The sequence below is a fragment of the Onychostoma macrolepis genome, chromosome 06, assembly GCF_012432095.1.
Source record: "Onychostoma macrolepis isolate SWU-2019 chromosome 06, ASM1243209v1, whole genome shotgun sequence".
Lineage (NCBI taxonomy): Eukaryota > Metazoa > Chordata > Actinopteri > Cypriniformes > Cyprinidae > Onychostoma > Onychostoma macrolepis.
This window is the reverse complement of record NC_081160.1, coordinates 15,622,044-15,645,834: the sequence shown is the minus strand read 5'-3', so window position 1 is coordinate 15,645,834 and position 23,791 is coordinate 15,622,044. Positions and strand designations below refer to the sequence as shown.

At 35.1% G+C, this 23,791-nt stretch overlaps 1 protein-coding gene across 2 annotated transcripts in view; it reads left to right on the top strand.

The window, feature by feature from the left end:
* pkn2b (protein kinase N2b) overlaps nt 1–23,791 on the top strand; it is a 38,767-nt gene that overhangs the window by 623 nt on the left and 14,353 nt on the right. For both annotated transcript variants that reach the window (XM_058778413.1, XM_058778412.1), the window contains exons 2-3: nt 12,180–12,480; nt 19,341–19,495. In XM_058778413.1, coding sequence (XP_058634396.1) covers nt 12,180–12,480; nt 19,341–19,495 — 456 coding nt within the window. The remainder of the gene's footprint in view (nt 1–12,179; nt 12,481–19,340; nt 19,496–23,791) is intronic.

The following is a 23,791-nucleotide window of genomic DNA, read 5'->3' as shown; positions in this document are numbered from 1 at the left end:
TCAATCCCAGCCCATAGATAAACTATGCATTTTTACCGCAAACGAAGTGTATTATATGTATAATAATACTGTATTTACATAACTTCAGTAGCATTCAGAACAGCGGTTACTTAATGCTTTGTACCTCTTTGTGCTTGTTCGCATTATGTAGCCTAATGTTAATTTACTGTTTCTTAAACGTAATAATTACGATATATGTTAGCCTAACTATTTGTTTCCTTTTTGTATACTACCTAAAGTGCACTAATAATGTCCTTACGTTTTCTCAAAACCCTGTGAGCTGTTTTCATGAAGGAAAATGAGTGTATATGTGCACACAAAATAAATGTAGAAACTGTGGAGCAGAACCTCTCTTTCGTGCATGTCGTGAGGGAAAATCTGGAGTAAAATCTATTATTAGTAACATATCCTGAACGATTCCACCCTGGCAACTCCCTGAAACACTGCTGAATAATACTGTATGAGGCAATGTCAGTGTTTGTTTGCCTTCTTTTCATTAAACACGTTTCTTAAAAAAAGAAAAACATTCCGTTTAAAACTATATAGCAAGTTACAGTATATCAAGAAAGTCAAGAAAATCAAGATTCGTGCTAAACTTTACAAACAACTGAACTGAACAATATGCAAGTTTTGACATGATTCAGAATTAATTTAGAGAAGTATAAACTGGCTTTTTGCAAACTGAAGGTCATGAATGGATATTTTGATTTATGTAAGGGTTTTAGTCCAGCTGTTGCCTAATTTGATGGTCTTCGCATCATTAGTCATGTAACAAAATATTGTATCTGATTTGCATCTGTTTTTCTTAAAAGGCATGTTTCCTCAAATATTATGTTATATTGTGCTGTTTTGGCTTTTTAAACTATAGTTAAACCTTTTATTAATTTAGTTGTGTGACATAGGTGAGGTGTTGTACTGTCACAACTGTCATTTTAAAGAGACAAAATATGTTTCAAACAAAATGTGATTCATTCGAAAGCAATACAAAGTAAAGAAATAGTGTAAATGGCTGTGAATCAGGCCTTTGTGAATAGGATCATTTCTAAACTCGTGTCATTTTGTTGCTTTGAGAGGGAGTAGTTTGATTGCTGTGTTTGGGTTGTCTCCTCCCCACCTAATTGCAGTGAGGCTCAACTGAAACCCAACAAGTTAACTGATACTCTCAGTTTGAGTGTTCAGAGGGACTCCGCCAGGTTGTTTTTTTTTTTTTTTTTTTGGCTGAAGTGTTGGACAGGTATCCTCTAGCCCTTATCTGCAGCCAAATCACTGAAGGAGAGAGAGGCATTAGCTCAGAAATGCCACAGTCTTTGGGTAGGAAGTTATTTGTGTAGCTAAGGGAAGAGGATATAAGGATAAGCAAATTTTCTTTTCTTTAAAGATTAGTTTAGATCATTGTCAAACACACTGACATAAGCAGTCCACAAAATATTTCAGTTTGCTTGCTGAAATTGAGGGCACACTTCCTTGGAAAGGAATTTCACTGCAAGTTTTGGTTTCTTCCTCTCTTGTTACTCTGAATGGTGCTTTGTTCTTTTCTTTCTTTCTTTTAAAATTTATTTAACTATAATACGTTTTGTTTTAAATTTCTTTTAAATACAAGTTTTGTATTTCTTGAGAAAACAACAGAAAACAAGCTGTGTGCTCATTGTTGTGACAGTGGTTTACATAAACATATTATTTTTTAATGACTGAGCAATGTTAAACATGTTCATATGCATGTCTTTGGCCGTCACGTCTCATTGTTTTGTAAAACCTTTGGTTTTGGTTTCAATCCACTGTGCTCTGGCTGTATGCAGACTTTATAATATACACACACTAAACTCAGAACATTAATATCAGTTCCAGTTCTACTGGGTACTCCTATCCAATATGCTATTGTAGCCCATCAAAATAATTAAATAGGGCCTATAGCTGTACATAGCAGTTTGCAGAATGCATATGCTATAGGAAGTTATAATAAAGTAGTGCATGAAATGGACTTCTGTACTGATAAATAATCAGCTGAAAGTAACTGGAAAGGGTAATGTTGCATCTCAACACTGATGCTAGTTCATTTATTTTGCAAATTGCTTGCAGAGAAATTTCTAGCTAAACCAAGTACCAGTATATAATAACCATCCTTTTTTTTTTTTTTTTTAAATTCCATCGCTAAAAGCTCATGCAAAAAATCAGTTTTTTCCTAAAATGTCAAATATTGAAAAACATTTCATGGCTTGTGGGTCAATATGTAGGCAGATTTTTCCCCATGGGGAGTGAAAATCTCATGTGAATAGTAAATAAAAATAAATACTAAATTATTTAATAATTATGGATATTCAGTATTTTTACTACTACTACTACTACTACTTTTATGTCTGCTATTGCTGCGAAAGCATACATCCCATCCATCAGGATGGTCAAGAACCTCCCAGTCAAACAGGTTAGGGCAGCTTGACCAACATGTGGAATGACAAATCAGATTTTTAAGTCATTATTGTTAGTTTATTTTTAAATGTGGCATTAAGGTGGAAAATCTATCTTTCTGTAAATCTTCATTTTTACTTGGCAAGTCACCTGACATATGTTCCCATTAAATCTAGCTCCATAAAGAATCCTGTGCAAGACGTTTCTTGAGTGATCTGTGCCAGAGCACAAGGTCTTAGGTGTTTGCTGTGAGTGCGAGTTAACTACAGAAGTACTAATGGTAATGGAACAAATAAGTTAGTGGGTTAGATGAAAGTCTTTTCACTGGCGTGGGTGCTGGGGGTCATGGTAAAACCATAATAGGATGAGCTCTGAGATAAAACTCACAGGATGATGCTCAAACCCTCATTGGCTCTAAGCTCATTCATGACTCTTTTCAGTGGGTGGAGTTTCAGAGAACTGGCCAGTCACTGAGGCCCAGCATAGCTCTATGGAGGGCTTCACATGTTGGGACTCCTCTCCCTACCCATTTTGAACTCTTTAACTCACAAAAGTAAATCTAAACACATGGATTGTGAAATTTTATAAATATTTTTTTAGTATTTATTTTATTTTTTTTAATAGTTCAGTATTTATATTTAATAAATTCCAGTTATATGCAACAATATAACAATGATAGTAATATACAGCAATATTAACCTGCATGATTAGCAGTATTAACCTGAGCATGTAATGCAAAATATTCAATTGATTAGACTTCAGAGTTTTGATTTGATTCACTTAAACAGAGTTACGAATCAAACTCTAAAGTTTATATATATATGTATGTATGTATGTATGTATGTATGTGTGTGTGTGTGTGTGTGTGTGTGTTTATAATGCATTTTAAATAGATGCATCACTAAACAAGGAGAAAACCTGGGTGACAAACTGAAATGGTCTAGGAAATGTATTGATGCATTAAAATCATTGTGGTTTTAATATTAAAAATAAACATTTATTTGAATGGTACTTTTCATACATTAAATGCAGCTCAAAGTGCTGCACAAAATATTATAGCGGCATTAAAAGAAACATTGGTAATACAATTTCAGTAGTTTTCTCAGAGAGAGGAACAAGAATGTCAAGGGGAGAGAGTGAATCTACAGTATCAGTTTCAATCTTTCTCTCTCGTTCGCTTCACTATTGTCCAGTAGTGAGTTTCATTGAAGCAACTCTGACCGCACTGAGGAACACCAGTTCAGAGATTCCTCTTATTTAAATATTTCTTGTTCAGTTTAAAAAGTTAAAAGTTTGAAAATAATGTACACTAAACCCTACCCTAAGCCTAACCGATAGTTTGAACAAAAGCAAACATAATAAAAAGGCATTTCAAATTAGCAATTAAAAATACAATTTCAACTTGCTTCTGCAAGAATTTGCACTCTATTGTCGAGTGGAAATGAACTGTTTCATGCAATGCTGTACCAGGTGAGCTACTGAGCAAGTTTACTACATCAAATAAGCTCATAAAGATCTGTGACGCAAATTTAAATGTATTCGCTTACTAATCATTCACAACTGTAGAATTGTTTTGAGGTCGTAACATTGTGCAAGAAACCACACTAAAAATGCTTTATTAATCTATAATCTGGCCCTGTAATCACAGAAGTGTGAAAAGGAATTAAAGTTGTTGGTGTTTTAGTGTCTCTAGTGTTAATTTCAGCTGGAAACCGCAGTGAAGTCTAGGTATAGGTATGTTTTTGAAGTTTTGCAGTTTGCTTTGGTCATCTGATATCTTGTACAGGTAGCCTAAATGATCAGAAGGTCTTTCTAACCTCAGTGTGCCACAAGCCATTTGGTAACCTGTTGTCTGCTGTGTGGGAGTTAGTTTGTTATGCAATGTGGCCACTGTGTTCCCTGTGAGTGGATTTGTTCCACAGCCAGGTCCTTCTCTCAGGGTGGGGCATTTATTGTGGGAGAAAAACCCAACCAAGAGTCTTGGCCAATGTCTTTTTGTTCTTAATTTCTTCTTTTCCTCCTATGTACAGTTGTATATGTTCAACCCCGCCACCCTGTCACTGACTCATGTTCTTGGCATTGTCTTACTTCAGCGTCAATTCCTGGCTTCTCTGTTAGCTGTGTTACTTTCCGTGTTCAGCCAGCCAGAGCGTTTACAGGACTCTCCACAGACGGGACACAGACGTTTCCCTGTCTCTCACTGCTATATATCAGAAAGCTGAGGAGGAAAGTGAGGTTGTTCTCCAGCCACACTAGGTTCTTGGCTCTTAAAACCAGTTTACATCTTCCATTCCCTTCTTATGACCATTAAGGTGGTGTCACATTTACCACTGTTTGGCAAAATCTAATAATTTCAATAGAAATCCACTAATGCCGAGTTCACACTGCACGATTTTCAAACTCGTCGGATCGCTGTTGTTTTCACACTGCGTGACTATCTGGGGTAGCATTCAGTCGCTGCTGTGTTCACATTGCACGATGGATCGGCGACAGGGGCTTTCACATTGCACGATTTCACAATAGGAAGAATCGCCGACAACTCTGTCTGATCCACAAACTGCGTTTCACAACAAAACACACGCGAGAAGTGATAAGGAAATAATGCGAGAACCTGCGTCAGACCGTTGTTCTCGAGCTAGACTGGAAGTATTAAAAAAATATAGCCCGCAAATTGTCTGTGCGCTGATTTCCAGCTACAAAAAGAAAAACATTATTCAGATAGCTTCAGATATTTAGCATGTCAAATATTTCGTGGGCATCAGTGACATGACGGCGATTCCCTCAGATCGCGTTCTTGATAATTCACACTGCGTGTAATGTGTGTAATGCGTGTTTTAACAAAATTACATTACACACTACCACAAACTTTGGTTTTATTTATTTTTTGTCATTGAGCCACTGCACAAAATAAAAAAATGTAACCAAATCAATAAATCAGTGCAAATAGCTCTGTACAGAAACCCAGGAAAACATTTCCATGGATGAAACATGAAGGCGAATAAACACATGATTTTGACAGTATATGATTTGTATATGATTTTCATGAGATTCTGCCTATTTTCATAACGATACAGGGTGTTTATGTGACAAATTCTAAGCAGGTGTCTGAGCTGTTCCAACGTGCCTGCTCGTCTCCACACAGTGTGCGTTACATAGCAGGAGTCAGGTTCATTGTAGAAGGAGTCAGATTTCACTGATCACATGAAGAGAGGCGCTTTCTGTGCGAGTGCTTTGGGTGTAGAGCCTAGTTTTGCCGCATCAGCACAAGCACGAAGGTGCGCACAGAGTGGCAAAAATGATAGAAACATCCAAGAACTATCATGATAGCCAGTTTATTTTTACTTTACTTTTTGCTTTCATTTTAAAAAGCTTGTTATCTTTGCTGTAGTGTTGTCAAAAGACCCGGTACTTCGGTACCAAGTCGGTACTAAAAAAATGAAAACGTCACAGTACCAGGTTTTTTTAAGTACCGGTGGTACCGAGTACCCGGTCAACCCGGTTCTTGACACGTAAGGCCCTATGATTTCCGCAATGCAGAAAACGCGGACGGAATCACGGAACCTAGTTTAAAAATGGAATTTACAGTTTAACACGGAATGTCATAAAATTTGTCAAAGTAGGTCATTACACTTAAATCAAATCGCGATATGGACTAGTATCTGTAAATATTAAGCCGCAAAAGTCGATTCAAATATGAATCTCGCAGTCCCGCATGTTCTGCGAGTCTCAATGTGAATGAATGAATTGCAGAGACGCGTGGCTTTGTTACATACACTGTCGAGGTGATTTCAGCGTCTGCCGTCTAAATGAGGACGTAAATACATAAACAATATCTCCAGAACTGCTCTGAGAGTCACTTCACGAGCATTTTACCGTTTCATTTGAGTAAAACCATCATATACACACAAAAAGGTAAAGGTATTCACGGCAACCCATCAAAATAAAAGTTTGGTTTAGACATTGTGCCAGAAATATATTAGGCTACTATTTAGTAGTATGTATGTGATACTACTACTACTACTACTACTACTACTGTTTAAAAAAAACTAATAAAACGAATTTTTTTTTAATTAATAATCATACAATATTTCTTCCGTATTTTAATTTTAATAGTAAACCCCCTTTATTTAGGCCTAACAAAAAATAAAATGTTTAAATTTCATTAATTAAAAGACAAATACAATTTGGGTGAATCTTGTTTACAGTTTTCCATACTTTTATTACTTGTGGAAAAACTTCAAACACAATTTTAAATAAGCATAAAGAATGTCATTGATTTTTGTACGTTTTATTTTTGTTTGACTTATAGTGTGTTTTTTAATTAGCATGTTTTTGTGTATTGCTTTGGTACTGAAATTGGTACCGAGAACCGTGGATTTTCACTGGTATTGGTACCGAATACAGAAATTTTGGTACCGTGACAACACTACTTTGCTGTATACCTCATGTTACGCTATGGAGGCTTTCTTTTAATTTTTTTTTATTTATTTGATTCCTCAGTGTTCTGTAATTTATTAGTCTGTAAATAATACAGCCATGCCTCATCTTATTTATTTTTGTTAATAAAAGTTATGTAAGCTAGTTTGTCAATGTAGCCTACTGTTTTATCGTTATTGTGCTTTTTAATTAAGAATAACAATGAATCCATCTTTTTGTTTTAGTCTTAAAAAATGGAAAGCAAAACAGACAATTCTCTTTTCTTGTAAAACGTGACAAGATCATGAATTCGAACCCCGGCTTATAACATAAATTGAACTCCCGTTCACAAAATTCAAGTCACAAATAATATGAGCTGATGAAAAAGAACGGGTTGTTAACCATTTTCATTACCATATAACTATGATAAAAGTTCATGAGCATGCATTGATTAATCCCATGTTGTATTAATCCCATTCAAAACAAATGAAAAAGGTGAACGAACTGACCTTACTGCACCTGTATGCAAGCGTTGCTATAAATCATGTGTTGCCACAGGAGGCAACACATCAAACCTTTTTAAGCATTTGCCGCTTGCTCATCCTGATCTTTTCAGAGAATTAAGAGATCGACAGGTGAGTGCATCATTCATAAATTCAGCTTTAATTTGAACTTATTTACAACTGATCAACGCACATACAGATGTGATACAGTAAGCGCAAATGTGCGCGTGTGACACGCTAGAACCAGTGAAGTTTTGGTCACGTAATATATGCGCTAGCATTTCATACAATCGAAAATTTATTGAATTTGAATTAAGCAAGAGTTTTGCTATATTCATTTTAGTATCAATAATATGAAAGGAATGTTTCTGCTAATGTGAAGCAGCCGAGAGAGCGAGATTTATATTTAATGCTTTTTCTTTGGCTATCTGAAGCTGAAATCTGAAAACAATCTGAGAGAGAGAGAAATAATAACGTGGTTTTGAATATTACTTTGACTGTTAGAATAACACTTTACAATAAAGCAACATTTGTTGCATTAATTGCGTTACTTCAGTTGTATTTTTTTTTCCTTCAAACTCAAAATGTAACCTATATTCCCGGTAGGTTTTTGTTACATTTTGAGACATTTTGTTTGCACTATGTGTTTGAACTGAAAAGATAAGAAGATTTGAATGTATTTTCATTTTATTACTTCAGTTACATATTTTTTTTTTCCTCCAACATCAAAATGTAACCTATGTTCCCTGTAGGTTTTATGTTACAGTTTGATACAAAGGTATTAAGATATGAATCTGTTTTTATTATTATTATTATTTTAATAAAATTGTTTTCAATTCACTTATCTTTTGAGGCTGGATATTTGTCACCTATGGTATCGATTTAGTATCGTACCGAAGCCAAAATGATGGTATCGAGCCATCCCTATACCCAGCCCTAGTCACACAAATTTGCATCGTTGACCAACAGAATGCTGTTTGGTTTTAAAGTGACTTCTGTGTAAGCTGTGCTTCTTGGACCTTTTTTGCCTTTTGAAATCTAAATTTTGATAATGTGACAACAGCACCTTTATGCTAATGCATGGAGCCCTGACTCCTGTAGGTTTTTTTTAAATAACACAGCAAACTGAATGAGGGATTGTTGGTGTCTCTTGCTTTTTTTCTAGCATGTGAACGGATTTAAATTAGTAATAATTTGATGTATGGTTCTGATTGGTTGAATTTGAGGAAGGCAGCTGGAATTGCAGTATGCTTGATGTCTTTGACCCTCGTTATTTTACGACCACCATGACCTTAGTCTGAGTCGCCGTCATTCAGCAGTAGATTTACAAATGGCTTATCCGACATCAGGCTTACCTTGAATGGAACTCTTCCCTGCCAAAACTAGCTTAAACACTGGACTGATTTCCACACTTTAACAGGCTCCCCTTGTTAGAAGACCTTTGTGCTGCTTTATAGTTTTACATTTAGTTTGGGAATGTATATTTTTGGAGAGTTCTGGATATCTTAAGATAGCTTGAGGGTTTTGTGCTATTAAGAGAGAACAATGTTGGGGTCTGTATGCACAGCTGGAATCGTCCATTTCATGGTAAGAACCAGTTCTATATTCTGTGGTACACGGTCTTTTATTATACACGCATTTTATTAACCCTTCTTTTTTCTCAAAAATTGATTCACAAGGAATCTCACTTTTTTTAACAGCTACAGTATGTTTGGGTGCAAATAGTCAGTGATATTCTGTTTAATATTCTACATAGAAGCCTAAAAAATAAAAAAAAAGTGAATGTATAATAACCTAGAATCGGATGATTTCATTCTGTGCAAATGTCAAAATGTTTCCATATACTGAATATCATAATGGCAGTCATGAGGCATTCTGCTTGTGAAATTGCAGTTTTAACATTTGTTATTATGCCTTGATCTCTATCAGAACTTACTTTTCAGCTGACTCTTATGAAAAGATTTTAATGAAGTGAAAACGGTTTTAGTTTCTGAATTTTTATTGAAGGTAAATTTCAAAAACCTCTGGCATGGTGTATTATTATTATTATTATTATTATTATTATTTTGTTTTTTCTTTTTACATTTAAATGCAGGTTTAAAAATGTAACAAATAGTTCTATTTTTATGAGAGCAGTACTAACTCTAAAGGAATTGCTGTAATGAAATATGTAATCTAATTACTATATTAATACTGAATGTGTGTGTTTAGTCTGTGCTTTTGTTTTTCTTTACTATGGTACATTTTAAAATGTAATGTTTATATTTTAACCCGATTTGCACGTATATAAAGCATACATAAATGCATCACTATATTTGTATTCATAGCACAATTTTGGAGGACAATATTGGCCATCTTATAGTCTAATAACTTTAAAAAAAATACTGAGGATAAAATTTGGCTTTTTTAAAATTGATTATTCAATTAATCAAAGATATAATCGACATGCTGATCAATTATCAAAATAAACATTAGAAGAATCGTGATGCATTGTTGAATGCATTTTTCCACCACCACCACTAAAACTGATATGATTTTTTCCGGATATAGGCTATAGCTTTACGATTTATGGACTGTTGCACTTTAAAGCTCGTGGTGACCTTCTAGATGTTGATTCTTTCCTTTTTTTTCAGGAAGCCTCTAGTTTTAAATCACACCACTTGAGTTTTTTCGCTTTGTGTGGTCACATCTAGTTGATTTGAAGCAGTTGGGCTGCTCAGTCAGTGATCTGTGTGTGCTGACCCCACCCTGCTGATAACACGCGCTCTGAATGCCAAACCCCGTGTTTGCTATATGTCTTTCTCAGGAGGGGTCTTCTCATTCACCACGCAGGCATGTTTGTGTGAACTTTGAGAACCATGTTGTAGTGAGGAGGCGGTGCACTGAACTGACCTAAGGTGGAAAAATATTCTCAGTTGAGCTTGTTTTGATGTATGCTTTAACCTTACAAAACGAACACTTGCATCATCCAAGAGGTTGTTGGATGGATGAGGACAAACTGTCCTAAATGTCTAAATGGTGAATTGGTGCACATGTCTTACAGGGATAGTTCACACAAAAATGAAAATTTTATCATCATTTATCACCCTCATGTTGATGAGTTTCTTTCTTCTATTGAACATAAAAGAAGATATTTTGAATAATGTTGGTAACCAAACAGTTGCTAGTGGCCGTTGGCTTCCGTAGTATGGAAAAGATAATATGGAAGTCAATGGGTACCAACAACTATTTGCTTGCCATCGTTTTTCTTTCAAATATCTTCTTTCATGTTCAGCAGAAGAAAGAATTTCCGGTGTCCTTGTTACAGTGTGATTATATATTCAAGTATGGAGTAATATTAATTAACTAAATGTACTTACTGTATGCTTAGGGTTAGGATTAGGGTTTGCCTTAGGGTTACTTGCATGTAATGATCCATAGTTTATTGTTATTATAATAGCATGTTACAAGGACACCATTAAAAAAAAAAAGTGTTACTGAATTTCCTACAGGTTTGAGTAAATAAATGTAAAAATTAAATTCATTTTTGGGGAACTGTTCGTAATTCTGAGGCAACCTTTTTATTTGTACGTGAGATTTAATGTTGCTTGACATTGTTTGACCACTTGGAATTTTTTCTGTCAGTGACATAATGTCAATTTTTGATGCCTGATGCTTGGCATTATTTCATTTCAACAAGTCAAGTCAATTCACATTTATTTATGTAATAGCGCTTTATAAAATACAGATTGTTTCAAAGCAGCTTTCCAGTGATAAACAGGACAATAACAGTATTAATATTGCAAAATTCATCTATTTTGAAACACTTCCTTTTCAGCTGTAAAGCAGTTCTGCAGAAGACAATAGTGACGTTATTTAGCTCAATTCTGATTAATTAATTATTAATTAATAGGTCATTAATTATGAAACAACTTTAAATGCAGGTCTACAGAAGACATTGAGTTCATTATCAAGCTCTGTTCAGTGTCACTACAGTGAGATTGACGCTATTTTCTGAATAGTTGTCTTTTAAGCCACAGCTGACCAAGCCAAAGGCAGATAATTTCACATTTTAATACAAAAAAAGAACGTTGCCCAAATCAAAGTCATGTGGTGCATTCAGGGAAAAAGTACATAAATAAATTATGTATTCTTACAGAGGACCCTAGCAAACCTTCATGACTCTTTGTCAGAATCAGTAAGTCTAATAAAATAAAGAAAATATAGCTGTTTGTCAGGCCGACGCCATAGCCTTGTGGGCAAACATATGGCACAATTGCGCTTGCCCCTGAAATTAAGCCCTGTCTCATGATCCAGTTCCCCTCACTTTTCTCCAATTGTTTTCTATGTTTATTATTAATTATTTTTTTACGTTTATGTTTATTATAATAATGTTTGTTATTTTTCATAGTTATTTTTGGAGTCATTAAAATGACACTTTCCTTAAAACTGGTATAAAAGTGCTTTCAAATAAAACCAATTCCTGGTTTACAGGGTATATTTCTAGAAAATTTAAACTAAATTTCTTTTCTTCATCGTGTACACTCTGTTTGTCCCTGACCCTTGTGCTTGGCTGAAGGAGTCGCATTGTTATTGCGAGATCTCTGGGCCTTCTCAAGCTGATTAGCTGCTGCTTTATTCCGTTGCGTAACAAACTGAACCGGATCATACACTCTACCTTGCATGTGAAAGTAAATTTGCATCATTCTGCAGCATAGAAAGGATATTACTCTCACAATGCAGACCACTTATTCTGAGAACTTGCCATTGCGTTGCATCTTGAGAATGATGCTTCATTCCAGGATGCATTCCATGTCTCTGAATGCTTCGGATAATTGTAAACATTTCTGCTATCTCTTTCTCTCTCCTGCTCCTCAGAGTGATACTCGGGGTCAGATGGTTTCAGAACGTCTTGGTCTTGGCCAAAATCTGGACCTCTCAGACACCATGGTCCAACAAAAGCTGGATGAGATCAAGGACCAGATAAAACGAGAGATCCGCAAAGAGCTGAAGATCAAAGAAGGAGCTGAGAACCTGAGGAAGGTGACCACAGATAAGAAGAGTCTGGCTTATGTGGACAACATGCTTAAAAAGTCCAACAAGAAGGTGGAGGAACTGCACCAGGAGCTTCAGGAACTGAATGCACACATAGTGGTGAAGGACCTAGAGGAGGTTGTAGGTATGGCTGATTTCACTCCTGTCTCTTTAGCTTTTGTATTTACTGTAGATTTTGTTTTTAATCACTGACAAAATTGTACTGAAAAAAAACCCATAGTACTACCATGTTTTTTTTTTTTTTAAATAGATAAATTATATCTTGGTGTTTTTCAACAAAATGTTTATTTGCACTAAAATTGCTTAAGAATTAACTTGTTTATGGATTTGTTTAGTCATTTAATGACAAACCATAATTTCTAAGATTAAAAATGCTATAGAAATGTAGTTAAAAATAGGTTTTTCACTAAATGAACATCAAAAGGAACAATATTTAATCAGTCCTATAGATGCACCAATATATACCAATCCATAGTAATAAACTGCAATATTCACCAATGTTTATAACGCTTGGGTAACATTGGGGAACAAGTGAAAACAAATGTTTGAATCAGTTTGGAATCAGGTAAACAGATTAATTGAATCAATACATGGAAATGAATCACTTACCAACTCTTTTGCAATTGTTTGCTGCTATGGCCAAATGTAAAAATAAATAAATCACTGAGAATATCTATCTCAAGCCTCAAGTAATAGACTGGTTTCATGGCAATACCATGTTTTGGACTGAGGTAATACCATAGCTTTCTTTGAACTGTTGAAGTACAATGTAAATAACATGGTACGTAAATATTGTTATCATCAGTATAATGGTATACATTCAAGTACCATGTTATTACCATCTCATGCTGTTACTGTACCTTGGTACAACCACAGCACTTTTTTTCTTTTTTTGTTCTACTGTGGTTGTACAACCAAGGACTTTGTGTCCAAAACAACAGTTATCCATGGATATTACTGTGCCCTGTAATATACTGTTGAAAAAAAAATCACCACAACAAAGAACAATGATAATGATTTGCCAGGGATTTAAGGGATTATCTAAAATAGAAGGTTTTGCATTTGAGCTTTTGGTTATACAAGAGGCTTGCTGTTGAATTTTGATATTGTTGCTCATTTGAACCATCTGTCTTTATTTCCCTGTGAACTTTACTATTAATAATATTACAATGGTATAATGTGACTCAGAAACTGTCAAGTTAATCATAAATGAATGCAAAGAAGCAGTATGACAAGAATGGATGAAGTCGTTGCATCCTTGTTTGTGTGTAAATGTTGTATTATGCTCATGGCGTTGTGGGTTGTGATTTATATTATAGTGTGACTCTTTGTGGACTTTGAGAACATGATGAATGCAAACTCATGATTACAAGGCTGTAATTTCTTTGCTCTGCTAGTGCTTCAGGGGACCTCTGTTGTTTGAAATCATGTCTTTTAGTTTCTCTGAATGCACATGCATTTGTTAGTGTCTCGCCAGCTGTATGCCTTTTCTTAGTTAAGACCTGTTCAGGCCCAGAACAATAACTAAAATGGCTATATTAGCATCCACACCAACAGATGATGACATTGTTTATTCATAATTGCAACACACACTTTAAAGTAGGAAGGGATTTTGATTGGCTCTCAAAGTTTTTATTATTCATTAACAAAAAAAAAAAAATGCAGTGTGAAAGTGATTTCAATGTTATTGTTAATATATGGGGTACTAGATGGTGCTAAATACCCTCAAACGAAAGCACAAGCAATTAAAGATCTGGCAAACTATCCAACATGTTTTGACAGAGTTGAGCAATGTAGCCAATCACAGACATTTCTGTTGATTTCTTTAAAGCAGTGGCCAATCAGAAACGTTAGAGTTTTCAGAATTCACTCACCGCTGAAAGCACCGGGGTTTTGCACGCTCGTGAATCATCTCATAAGTGTGGACGTGATGTAAATAAGAGATTCATTGTGTAGTTTAGAGAGCTTAATTGATTATAGCGGAACTTTGTGAGATCGTGATGAACTAAGTTAAGATGAGAGATGCTTTGTGATAATAATGGGAGTGCGCTTTCTATAATCCATTCAGAATTTGTATGAAACTTTCATTTTTCGTACACAGACATGCTGCAACGTTTCGGGAATGACATCCGCATATTTATGTTCAGTGCATATTCAGTGATCACCAAAGCAATGGATGGGACAAAAATGACTCGGTGATTTATCCTGGATCCAGACTTCAGCAGACAGCGCACGTCCTGAGCGAGATCTAGTTCACGGACTAAAAGCGTGTGTAGCCTAAACTTTATTTAGGTCGGGACATATCAACCAGTAATTTCATTTCCAGTAACGGAAAGTTCAGAAATGAATGGTATGTGATTCATGACAGAATAGTCCTACGACTGATCTTTTAAATTTTCCTCACGTGTCTCACCTGTAGTAACAACTATTCGAAAAGGACACATTTCAAGTGACACAGGAAAAATACACGGGATAGATTAACATCAGAAAAGCAGCGTGCACATTTCTGATTAAAAATGAAAGACCGCTTAAAACGGAAAGCATCGCCATTCAAATCAGCAGCCAGAGTCAGAGCTCCACAGTTTAGTGAACGCAGGCAACCTCTTTAAGTTATTTTTGACTGTGCTGTATTGACTGCTTTGATGCGTTGCAATATGGTATGGCATTGTTTTGATGCATACATCCGAAAAAGATTTCTTGTGCTTTTTTTTTTTTTGCTTTTTTTTTTTTCTTGCCCACCTGAGTAAAGACTCAAATGTCGCCCATGTGTGCAAGCACGGCTCTTAATGGTATGTTTTTTTTTGTTTTTGTTGTTGTCTCATACTTTTAAATACGCTGTAAATTTGTAAATGCTACTGCTTATGTTAGATTTTAATATACGGTTTTATCCTGATTAAAGCTTTAATACAGCACAGCAACCGCATGCGTGTCCATGTTTAACGCTTCTCATAGCTATGTGAAAAATATATCTGTCCATACACACAAAGTGTATAATTGGAACACAGTTTATTGGAGCTGATGATCTGAATGAGAGAGAGAGAGATGCAGAGCAGGGGGTGTGAGGAACAGGATTAAGAACCGCTGCTTTAGAACATTGATTTTCAGGGCTCGCAAAATGTAAAAAAACCCTGGTAGTCCTTCTGGCAGGTATGCTTCAGATTTTGGTAGCCCAAAATTAATTTAACTAGCCCAAATAAAAAAGACAATTTTATTAAATATCGAAAATCAGATAAGTCTAAATGTAAAAGTCAGTTTAAGCCAATTTATGAACATTTTTAAGAGCTGCACAAGTAAAATGAACACAGTATGAGTGGGGTTGGACCATGTCTATGGTAACATTTTAAGCCATAAAATGACATGATTTACAGTTTAGATACAAGTTTTCACACACACAAATTTTTTTATAAAATGGCATTTCAGCTTTTAAACCATTTTTATTAAAAGGGACAAGTCAAGCATATATTAATTTAAAACACAAATATTACTGTCTTAAGTGTTTAGATTTTTAGAGGCGCATTAACTTTTCACATTTACAACTCTGTTTGCTCCTTAAAAACATGGGTCGATATTCACATTTATCTGAACATAAGATGGCACACTGAAAAAGCAAATTCACTCTCTGCCACGAGGTGGCGCTTTAGGAGCAAGTATAGCGGCTTGTCCGGTAACGGCTGTACACAAAGCAGCACTGCGCTCATATACGCTGCTTTATCAGGCATTTTATAGGCAAGATGAAATTAAAATGCCAAAGACACGTTTCTGAGGACAGACGGTTCCCTTCAGATACACATTCCTATAAAGACATCTGCTCCGCGTTTTGGCTTTGAAATGTGCAGTGCTCATATTTATTCAATGACATCATTGCCTTTTGAAGTTTAATCCACCTCTTGAAATTATAATTAAGATATTTTATGGCCTTAAATTTTTATACAAGTAAATTGAGAGTTTTTAAGCACCCACGGGAGCCCTGTATTTAACTTAGCCCGTCGAGCAGGGCAGTGATAGGCCTACATTTTGGTAGCCGACTGGAAAACGCAGTAGCCCCTGGACGTCGGGCTAGCGATTTTGCGAGCTCTGATTTTGAAACTTGTGAATCCATTAGAATCGTTAAAAGACAATCGCGATTTCATATGACTCGTTTTTTCTTCCTCCTCTCTAAAGCAACGCAGCATGGCCTCGCCTCCTTTGTTGCATGTTCCCGGGGGCGGGGTTTATCAGGGTTTGTGACATCACAAACCCGGGAAATAACTCATTGTAGTCCCTACGAGCCGTTTTTGTAGGCATTAAATTGACACAATTTTAAAAGACAATATCTCCGTTTGCATTGAGCTTTCAGCGTAGAAACTTGTTTAAGCAGATATTGTTTATGCTCAAACAGCAACATTACACACTAACTAACGTTTAAAAAAAGTGAGAGCGCAATCAACCACCCCTTTAAATCAGTATACAAAAACAGTAAAGGCTCTATAAACCTGTCTGTGACACTTTTTTTTGCAATGCAATCGGCTGGTTTTGTGTGCTAATAATTTAACAGGACATGAATGAGAATTTTCATTAAATTATTGTGCAGAATACATGAAACAAAACATGTGACATAATGTATAAATGGTACCGGTGAACATCTCCAGTATTTCCATAAGACAGTAGCAAAAAGAATAAACATTTATACAAGAATATTCTGAATTCTGATGTACTCTCTATGTATGTGTTACTAAGAAATCTGAAATCACTTTGCACTCAATTACAAAAAAGGAATACATGGGAATTCCCAACATATGAATCATGCAGGGAGGTGTCTTCTCCTTGGAAGAATTAATTGCATTCCTGTTTGGTCTATTTCTAACAAGGTCAAGTGAAATATTTTAAAACCTGTCAAATACTTAGGTTTGTGCATTTTAAGCCTGGTTTTAATTACAGGCCTTTTAAATAGTCAAACTACAGCAGTATTATCTAGCTTATCTTCATGCAATGATGACTGGCAGTAATTTAAATAGTTTTATTTATACAATTGCAGGGAAATATAAATTTGCATATTTTGTGTATGGGTAGTTGACTCAACCCATCAATGGACCTTTGTTTTAATCAACAAGATCAAGACGAGGAACAATGGATTTTATTTGAGTGTATTTAAGTTATTATAAGTGGGCATCAAATTTTTCACAATTTTCATGTTTTTAATGAATTTGAAATGGTCCTGTGTGGTGTGACAAATCCGCCATTAAACAGTAGTACAAAAAGTCCATATAGTCTATTCATATCAGTTAATATTATTAAAAGCAGTACGAAAAGTCCATATAGTCCATTGATATCAGGTAATATAAGCTGCATGTCTAATTGGCAATATGAAATTTAAAACAGTAGATGTAGTATTGCAAGTCACAATTCAGCTACCAGTTTTCTGGTGTTACTGACTATTATTGTTTTATTAATGTTTTGCCTTGGTCCGTCATGACAGAGCTGTCAGAAACAGGGCTTCCACCTTACCTTTGCAGGTGTATAATTTGTGGTTGTGTTCTTGTCAGGACATGAGTAGATGATCTCATCATTCTGAACCTCAGCTAATCATAAAACAACCCTGAAGTGCATGGCGGGCGTGCGTGCGTGCGTGCGTGCGTGCGTGCGTGCGTGTGTGTGTGTGTGTGTGTGAGAGTGAGAGAGTTTCAGAGGGAAAATGACAAAATTAGCCCTAGGTCATTCGTGTTAACTTGATCAAGTTATAAATTGCATGCATATTTTAGTAGTTTAGGTATTACTTGTTTTGGTAAAGATGAAGCAACTTTAATGCTGGCAATCCAGTTTTGCCCTCTTCTTTTAGTTTTTCTCCTAAGGTGTTTTTTCTCATGTTTGTGTTTGCTCAATCTTGTGCAAGTCTTTCCATGATGGCCTGGTTGTTCTCACAGAGAGTCTTTGAGAAACTGGCTCACTGTCACCTGAGAGAACATTTGCATTTTTCCTGCCTGCACAAGTCCTTCACTGGGTGTCATTATATCATTGTCATTTCTGTTTATTACACAACTCATCAAATGCTAAAAAAGAAAAGCCATGTTATTTGGTTACATGTTTTAACTGTTGTGATTTCTCAGTGTTCTTAATGTTACCAATATGTGTTGAATATACCTTAAAACTATTTTAATAGTATTAACTGTTCATATATATATATATATATATATATATATATATATATATATATATATATATATATATATAAATATAAATATAAATATAAATATAAATATAAATATAAATATATATATATATATATATATATATATATATATATATATATATATATATATATATATATATATATATATAAATAAATAAATAAATAAATAAATAAAATAAAAATATAAATAAAATAAAAAATCACTTCATTACTCTGGTAGGGAACAATAGTCTCATCCTCAGACATCACAGACCATTCACTTGCTGTCTCATTCATATGCAACCTAGAAAACTCTCCATTTTACAATCTCTAATCTGATTTTACACAAACAGTTTTAATCTGAGGTGCATATCTTAATAGCAGTTAAACAAAATATTCATTAACAGAACTGTTAATAAAAAGAACTTTAATAATTCATCTCTTCTTGTATATGTAAGTGGTTCAAGTGGCCAGAATTACTTAAAACGTGGACCGGACTTTATTTAAAAGCTTGGTTTTTATCTAAAGGTTTACAAACAGAAACAAGGATTTTTGCTTAGTTAATCAAACTTTTAGCATCATCTGCCACATCAGCCACACTTTATTTTTCAGTGTAGTTGTTTGTGGTTTATTATCATAAAAATGACAGGGTGCTAATGCTATCTGTCCTGCATTTAGAATGTCCTACCTGCCCTGAAGGATCAAGTGTGGTTTCACTAATCTTGTGTGCGTTTCCTGCCCATATGTTTAGTCACATTTCTCCAACATTCCCAACAATGTATAGTTATTTTAGTGTTTTATTAACTCTTTGATGTTGATTTGTGTTTGTCCAATATCAGAGTACCCGCTAACCCCAGACACCCCCAAGAGTGAAGCACGGACGTCCACCAACAGTAGCAGACTGGCCGCTCTGAAGAAACAGGCCGACATCGAGCTCAAAGTGAAACAGGGAGCGGAAAATATGATTCAGATGTATTCCAACGGCTCTTCCAAGGTAGTAGTCTGTGATGATTTAGAGGATCTGTGCTGTGTGGTTTGTAGGGGTGTGCGATTTGTATATATAGTCCACGATAATATCGTAATTGTTGTTTTAACAATGTGCGATTTGACATTGAGTATCTTGCAAAAATTATTCAAAACTCCCCAGAGCGCATGCGTACATTATGTGAAGTCTAGACTAGTGCACGTACTTAGTGTTCTTTTGCTGCATGATTCAGTCTATTAAAATGCATTTAGAATGATCACAAATTCAAGATACAATGGCAGAAAATTTAGAGAATCAATTTCACGCGAAGAGTGCCGTTTTCTCCAAATATTACCATGATTACAAATGTGATATTGATTTTTTTACAACAGTTCAATAAACAAGAAGCTAAGGGACTTACGTTTTAGACACCATATATTTCCTGTTTTTGCACTGTTTCGACAACAAAAATAACTGTTTCGTTTCTGAATGAATCAACCATTTAAATGATTCGGTTCAATCGCAATGACTCCCTTATTAATAATGACTTGCTGCCACCTGCTGGCAGTTTTAATTTCACATTCAAAGTATCTTTTATTATTTAGATCATTTCAAATATCAGTATTCAACGTTTTATGTTTTAATATCAAAACATTTATGCATTTGTAATCGCAGGTTAAATGCATTCATGTCTTGCAATAAACATTGTGTCAATGCATCTAAATGCCACTTCAGATGCAGATTCCGTGTTGATTTCATTTGCTTGGTAACAGCCCAAATGTCTTATTATCCTGATTCACTGATTAAATGTAAGAATGTGACTCAAAAGTTAATGGACACTTTATAAAGGTAAAAATGACCATAAAATGTAAAAATCCGTTTAAACTTACTGGAAACGATTACTTTCTATCAGTGTGAATTGACCACCACACAGAATATGAAAAATATCAAAAACTTTAGGAGTCAGTTCTTGAAGGGTTAGTTCACCCCAAAATTTAAACTCTGTCATTTAATTACTCAACCTCATGTCGTTCCAAACCTGTAAGACCTTCGTTCATCTTCGGAACACAAATTAAGATGTTTTTGATGAAATCGGAGAGCTATCTGACCCTCCAGCAACACAACTGAAATGTTCCCAGGTACAGAAACGTAGTAAATACAACTTCAGTTTTGCAACGCTACGAGAATAACTTTTTTTTTTTTTCTTCTTCTTCTTTTTTTTGCGCAAAGAAAACAAAAATAATAATTTACTCAACCATTCTTGTCCCCCAAGTTACGTCTTCCGCCATTTTTAAGAACATATTTGACTTAATCAGCGTTGTTTACATTCGGGGGGAAAGCGCGCGCATGAACGTAATCTGCATATTAAGCGTTGTTCACGCTTGGGGGGGAAAGCGTGCGTATGCATTTTTCAGTTAAATCAACCTTAAAGTGTAAATTTGTAACCTCTAGATATTAAGTTGGAATAGAAAAAGTATTTAAAAAATACACTTCATCTTTATATTACACTACATACTGTACTTTTCTTTTACTCCCAGAGAGAATAAGCCGTTTGATCTCTTAAAGATCTTGGGAGACAAGATTCATCCCAAGAAATGAAAACAGATGTTAGCAAACATGTTCTCTAAAATTGAGTGAAATCTCCTCTCCTTTTTCCAAAAGAGGTAAAGGAAGCCAAACTAGACTCATTTTTACACACATGCCAATGTCATGGTTGTAACCCCCTAGGGTGCAGCTGACATTAAGGAGAACTGGAATAGAACAGTTCAGTTATGTTTCTCCACCCTCCCCCTCAGGAAATCAGCCTTTGTTGCTGTACATGTAGTGTGTGAAAACATACATATAGTATCAGCAGAATCGCTCTAATGGTTTGGCTTGGCTTTGGTCTGAAGTGTCCTTTCCTCCCTTTTATCAAGAACGACTCTGTTAATTAAAGAGGCTCTGTGGCTAAAATTAGCATCTAGGACTCACAAAGGAGTTCTGTTAAATCAGCACAGTCTTCGGGGGAATATATGGAATGATAAACACAGGGAGACAGAACTGAAGGGAGTCTGACTTATTTCCAGATGTATGAACGGTCTAGTACCCTTTAAAAAACTGTTACAAAAACATACTCCGCACTATGGCACATGACTTCATTTGACTCACACTGATTAAGTGATATTCCTACATTTCTGCTGGCCCATGACTGCTCTCTTTAAGAGCTTTAAAGCTGCGTTTTTGCACCACTTGTGGCACCAAAGGGAATTGCTAACTCTTTGTCTTTCAATGCTGGGCCAAACAGGTATTCCCTTCCCAAACTCACACTATTGGTTGGAAAAAAAATAGAAAAAAAAAGAAAAACACAAATCAACTGGTATGTGTTTTTTTTTTTTAAAGTGGTGAGTCCTGCATGCAGGTTCTCAGCTGCTTTAGACATCCGGAGGAAAGGCCTCTAAGGTAACGTCAGCCTCGAATGGCTGCTTACAGGAAGTTTAGTCCATAGAGATTCCTGACTCAGTCACATCCTCGTTTTACACTTCAAACGAGTTTTGGATGGTTTCGTTTTTAATTTGTGGGTTTCACTTTTAATAACTTTTAAATAATATGATGTATAAAGAATATGAATTAAGACTAAAGTCATGCTATAGCCTGTTGTGAATGTGAACTAAAGAGTGTGACAGGCAGCCCCTTCAGCTGTGACTATATTCACAATAGAGTATGGCCTCATGGACCATTTTTTTTATAGAACAGTTAATATGTAAAAATTTTCAGGACACACATTTTTAAGTCCTTTTTATGGTTGTCAAAACTAACAGGTGTCTGAGGGAATTTTTAGGCTGCCTCAAAAAGCAACTTGGTGCGTTATATACAAAATAATGTGATCTAATGTTAAAATACTTAGGGATGTATACAATTGTTATCCTTTCAATATAAAATATATAGTCCCTGATATGCAAACAATAAGAGATTGTAGTGTGTGAGTAAATCTGTACGTTATTAATAAATGGCAAATTGAATGGAATGAATGCATATGAGGTGAATCCAGTAGTAAATGAAAGAATTACTGTTTTGAAAATAGATATGACCAGGTTGATAAGATGTTAAATTAGACATTCAAGACTCACTCATTCATATTTATTGAAAGGGGAAGAGAAACCAGTTTGCCACTTGTGTAAGAATTTTAGTGTAAAACACATTTTAATAGAATGTCCAATATTAAATTATATTAAAGTGTTAGTTCACCCAAAAACGAAAATTAGCCTGTGATTTACTCGCCCTCAAGGCATCCTAGGTGTATATGACTTTCTTCTTTCAGACGAATCCAATCAGAGTTACATTAAAAATTGTCCTGGCTATTCCAAGCGTTATTGTTACAGTCTGTGGTTGTTTCTGTTCAACAGTCCACAATACGTCAAATAAAGAGCGCACATCCATAATAAAACGTGCCTCACATGACTCCGGAGCGTGAATAAAGGCCTCCTGTAGCGAATCCATGTGTTTTTGTAAGAAAAATAATCAAATGTTTTCAAACGTAATAAAAACTTTGCTCTCACTTCTGTTGACTGTCGTACGCGGAAGCTGTTCTGGCGGATTGAAAAAGATTGAAAGATTCTATATGATTTTTATTAGTACTATTGTTGTTACTTGTGTGTTTTTGTATAGTGATTGCTTTTTAAGCACATGTTGTATGTGACCCTGGACCACAAAACCAGTCTTAAGTGTCAATTTTTCTAAATTGAGGTTTATACATCATCTGAAAGCTGAATAAATAAACCTTCCATTGATGTATGGTTTGTTAGGATAGGACAATATTTGGCCGAGATACAACTATTTGAAAATCTGGAATCTGAGGGTGCAAAAGAAAAAATCAAAATATTGAGAAAATCGCCTTTAAAGTTGTCCAAATGAATTCTTAGCAATGCATATTACTAATCAAAAACGACGTTTTGATATATTTACAGTAGTAAATTTACAAAATATCTTCATGGAATATGATCTTTACTTAATATACTAATGATTTTTGGCATAAAAGAAAAATCTATAATTTTGACCCATACAGTGTATTTTTGGCTATTGCTACAAATATACCCCAGCGACTTAAGACTGGTTTTGTGGTCCAGGGTCACATATTATTGTTAATGATACAGATGATATAGAATATGATACTGTTAATGTTGGCATGAATATAGCCATTGTTGCTGACATGGCGTTAAAACAAACAATTAAATAAATAATGTATGAGTGCTACACAGTAATATGTTTTGAAATATTGAAATAAAGAAAGCGATCATTACTTAATGTACATTTAAATAGAATTGACATGAAACCTTGATTCATGCACTG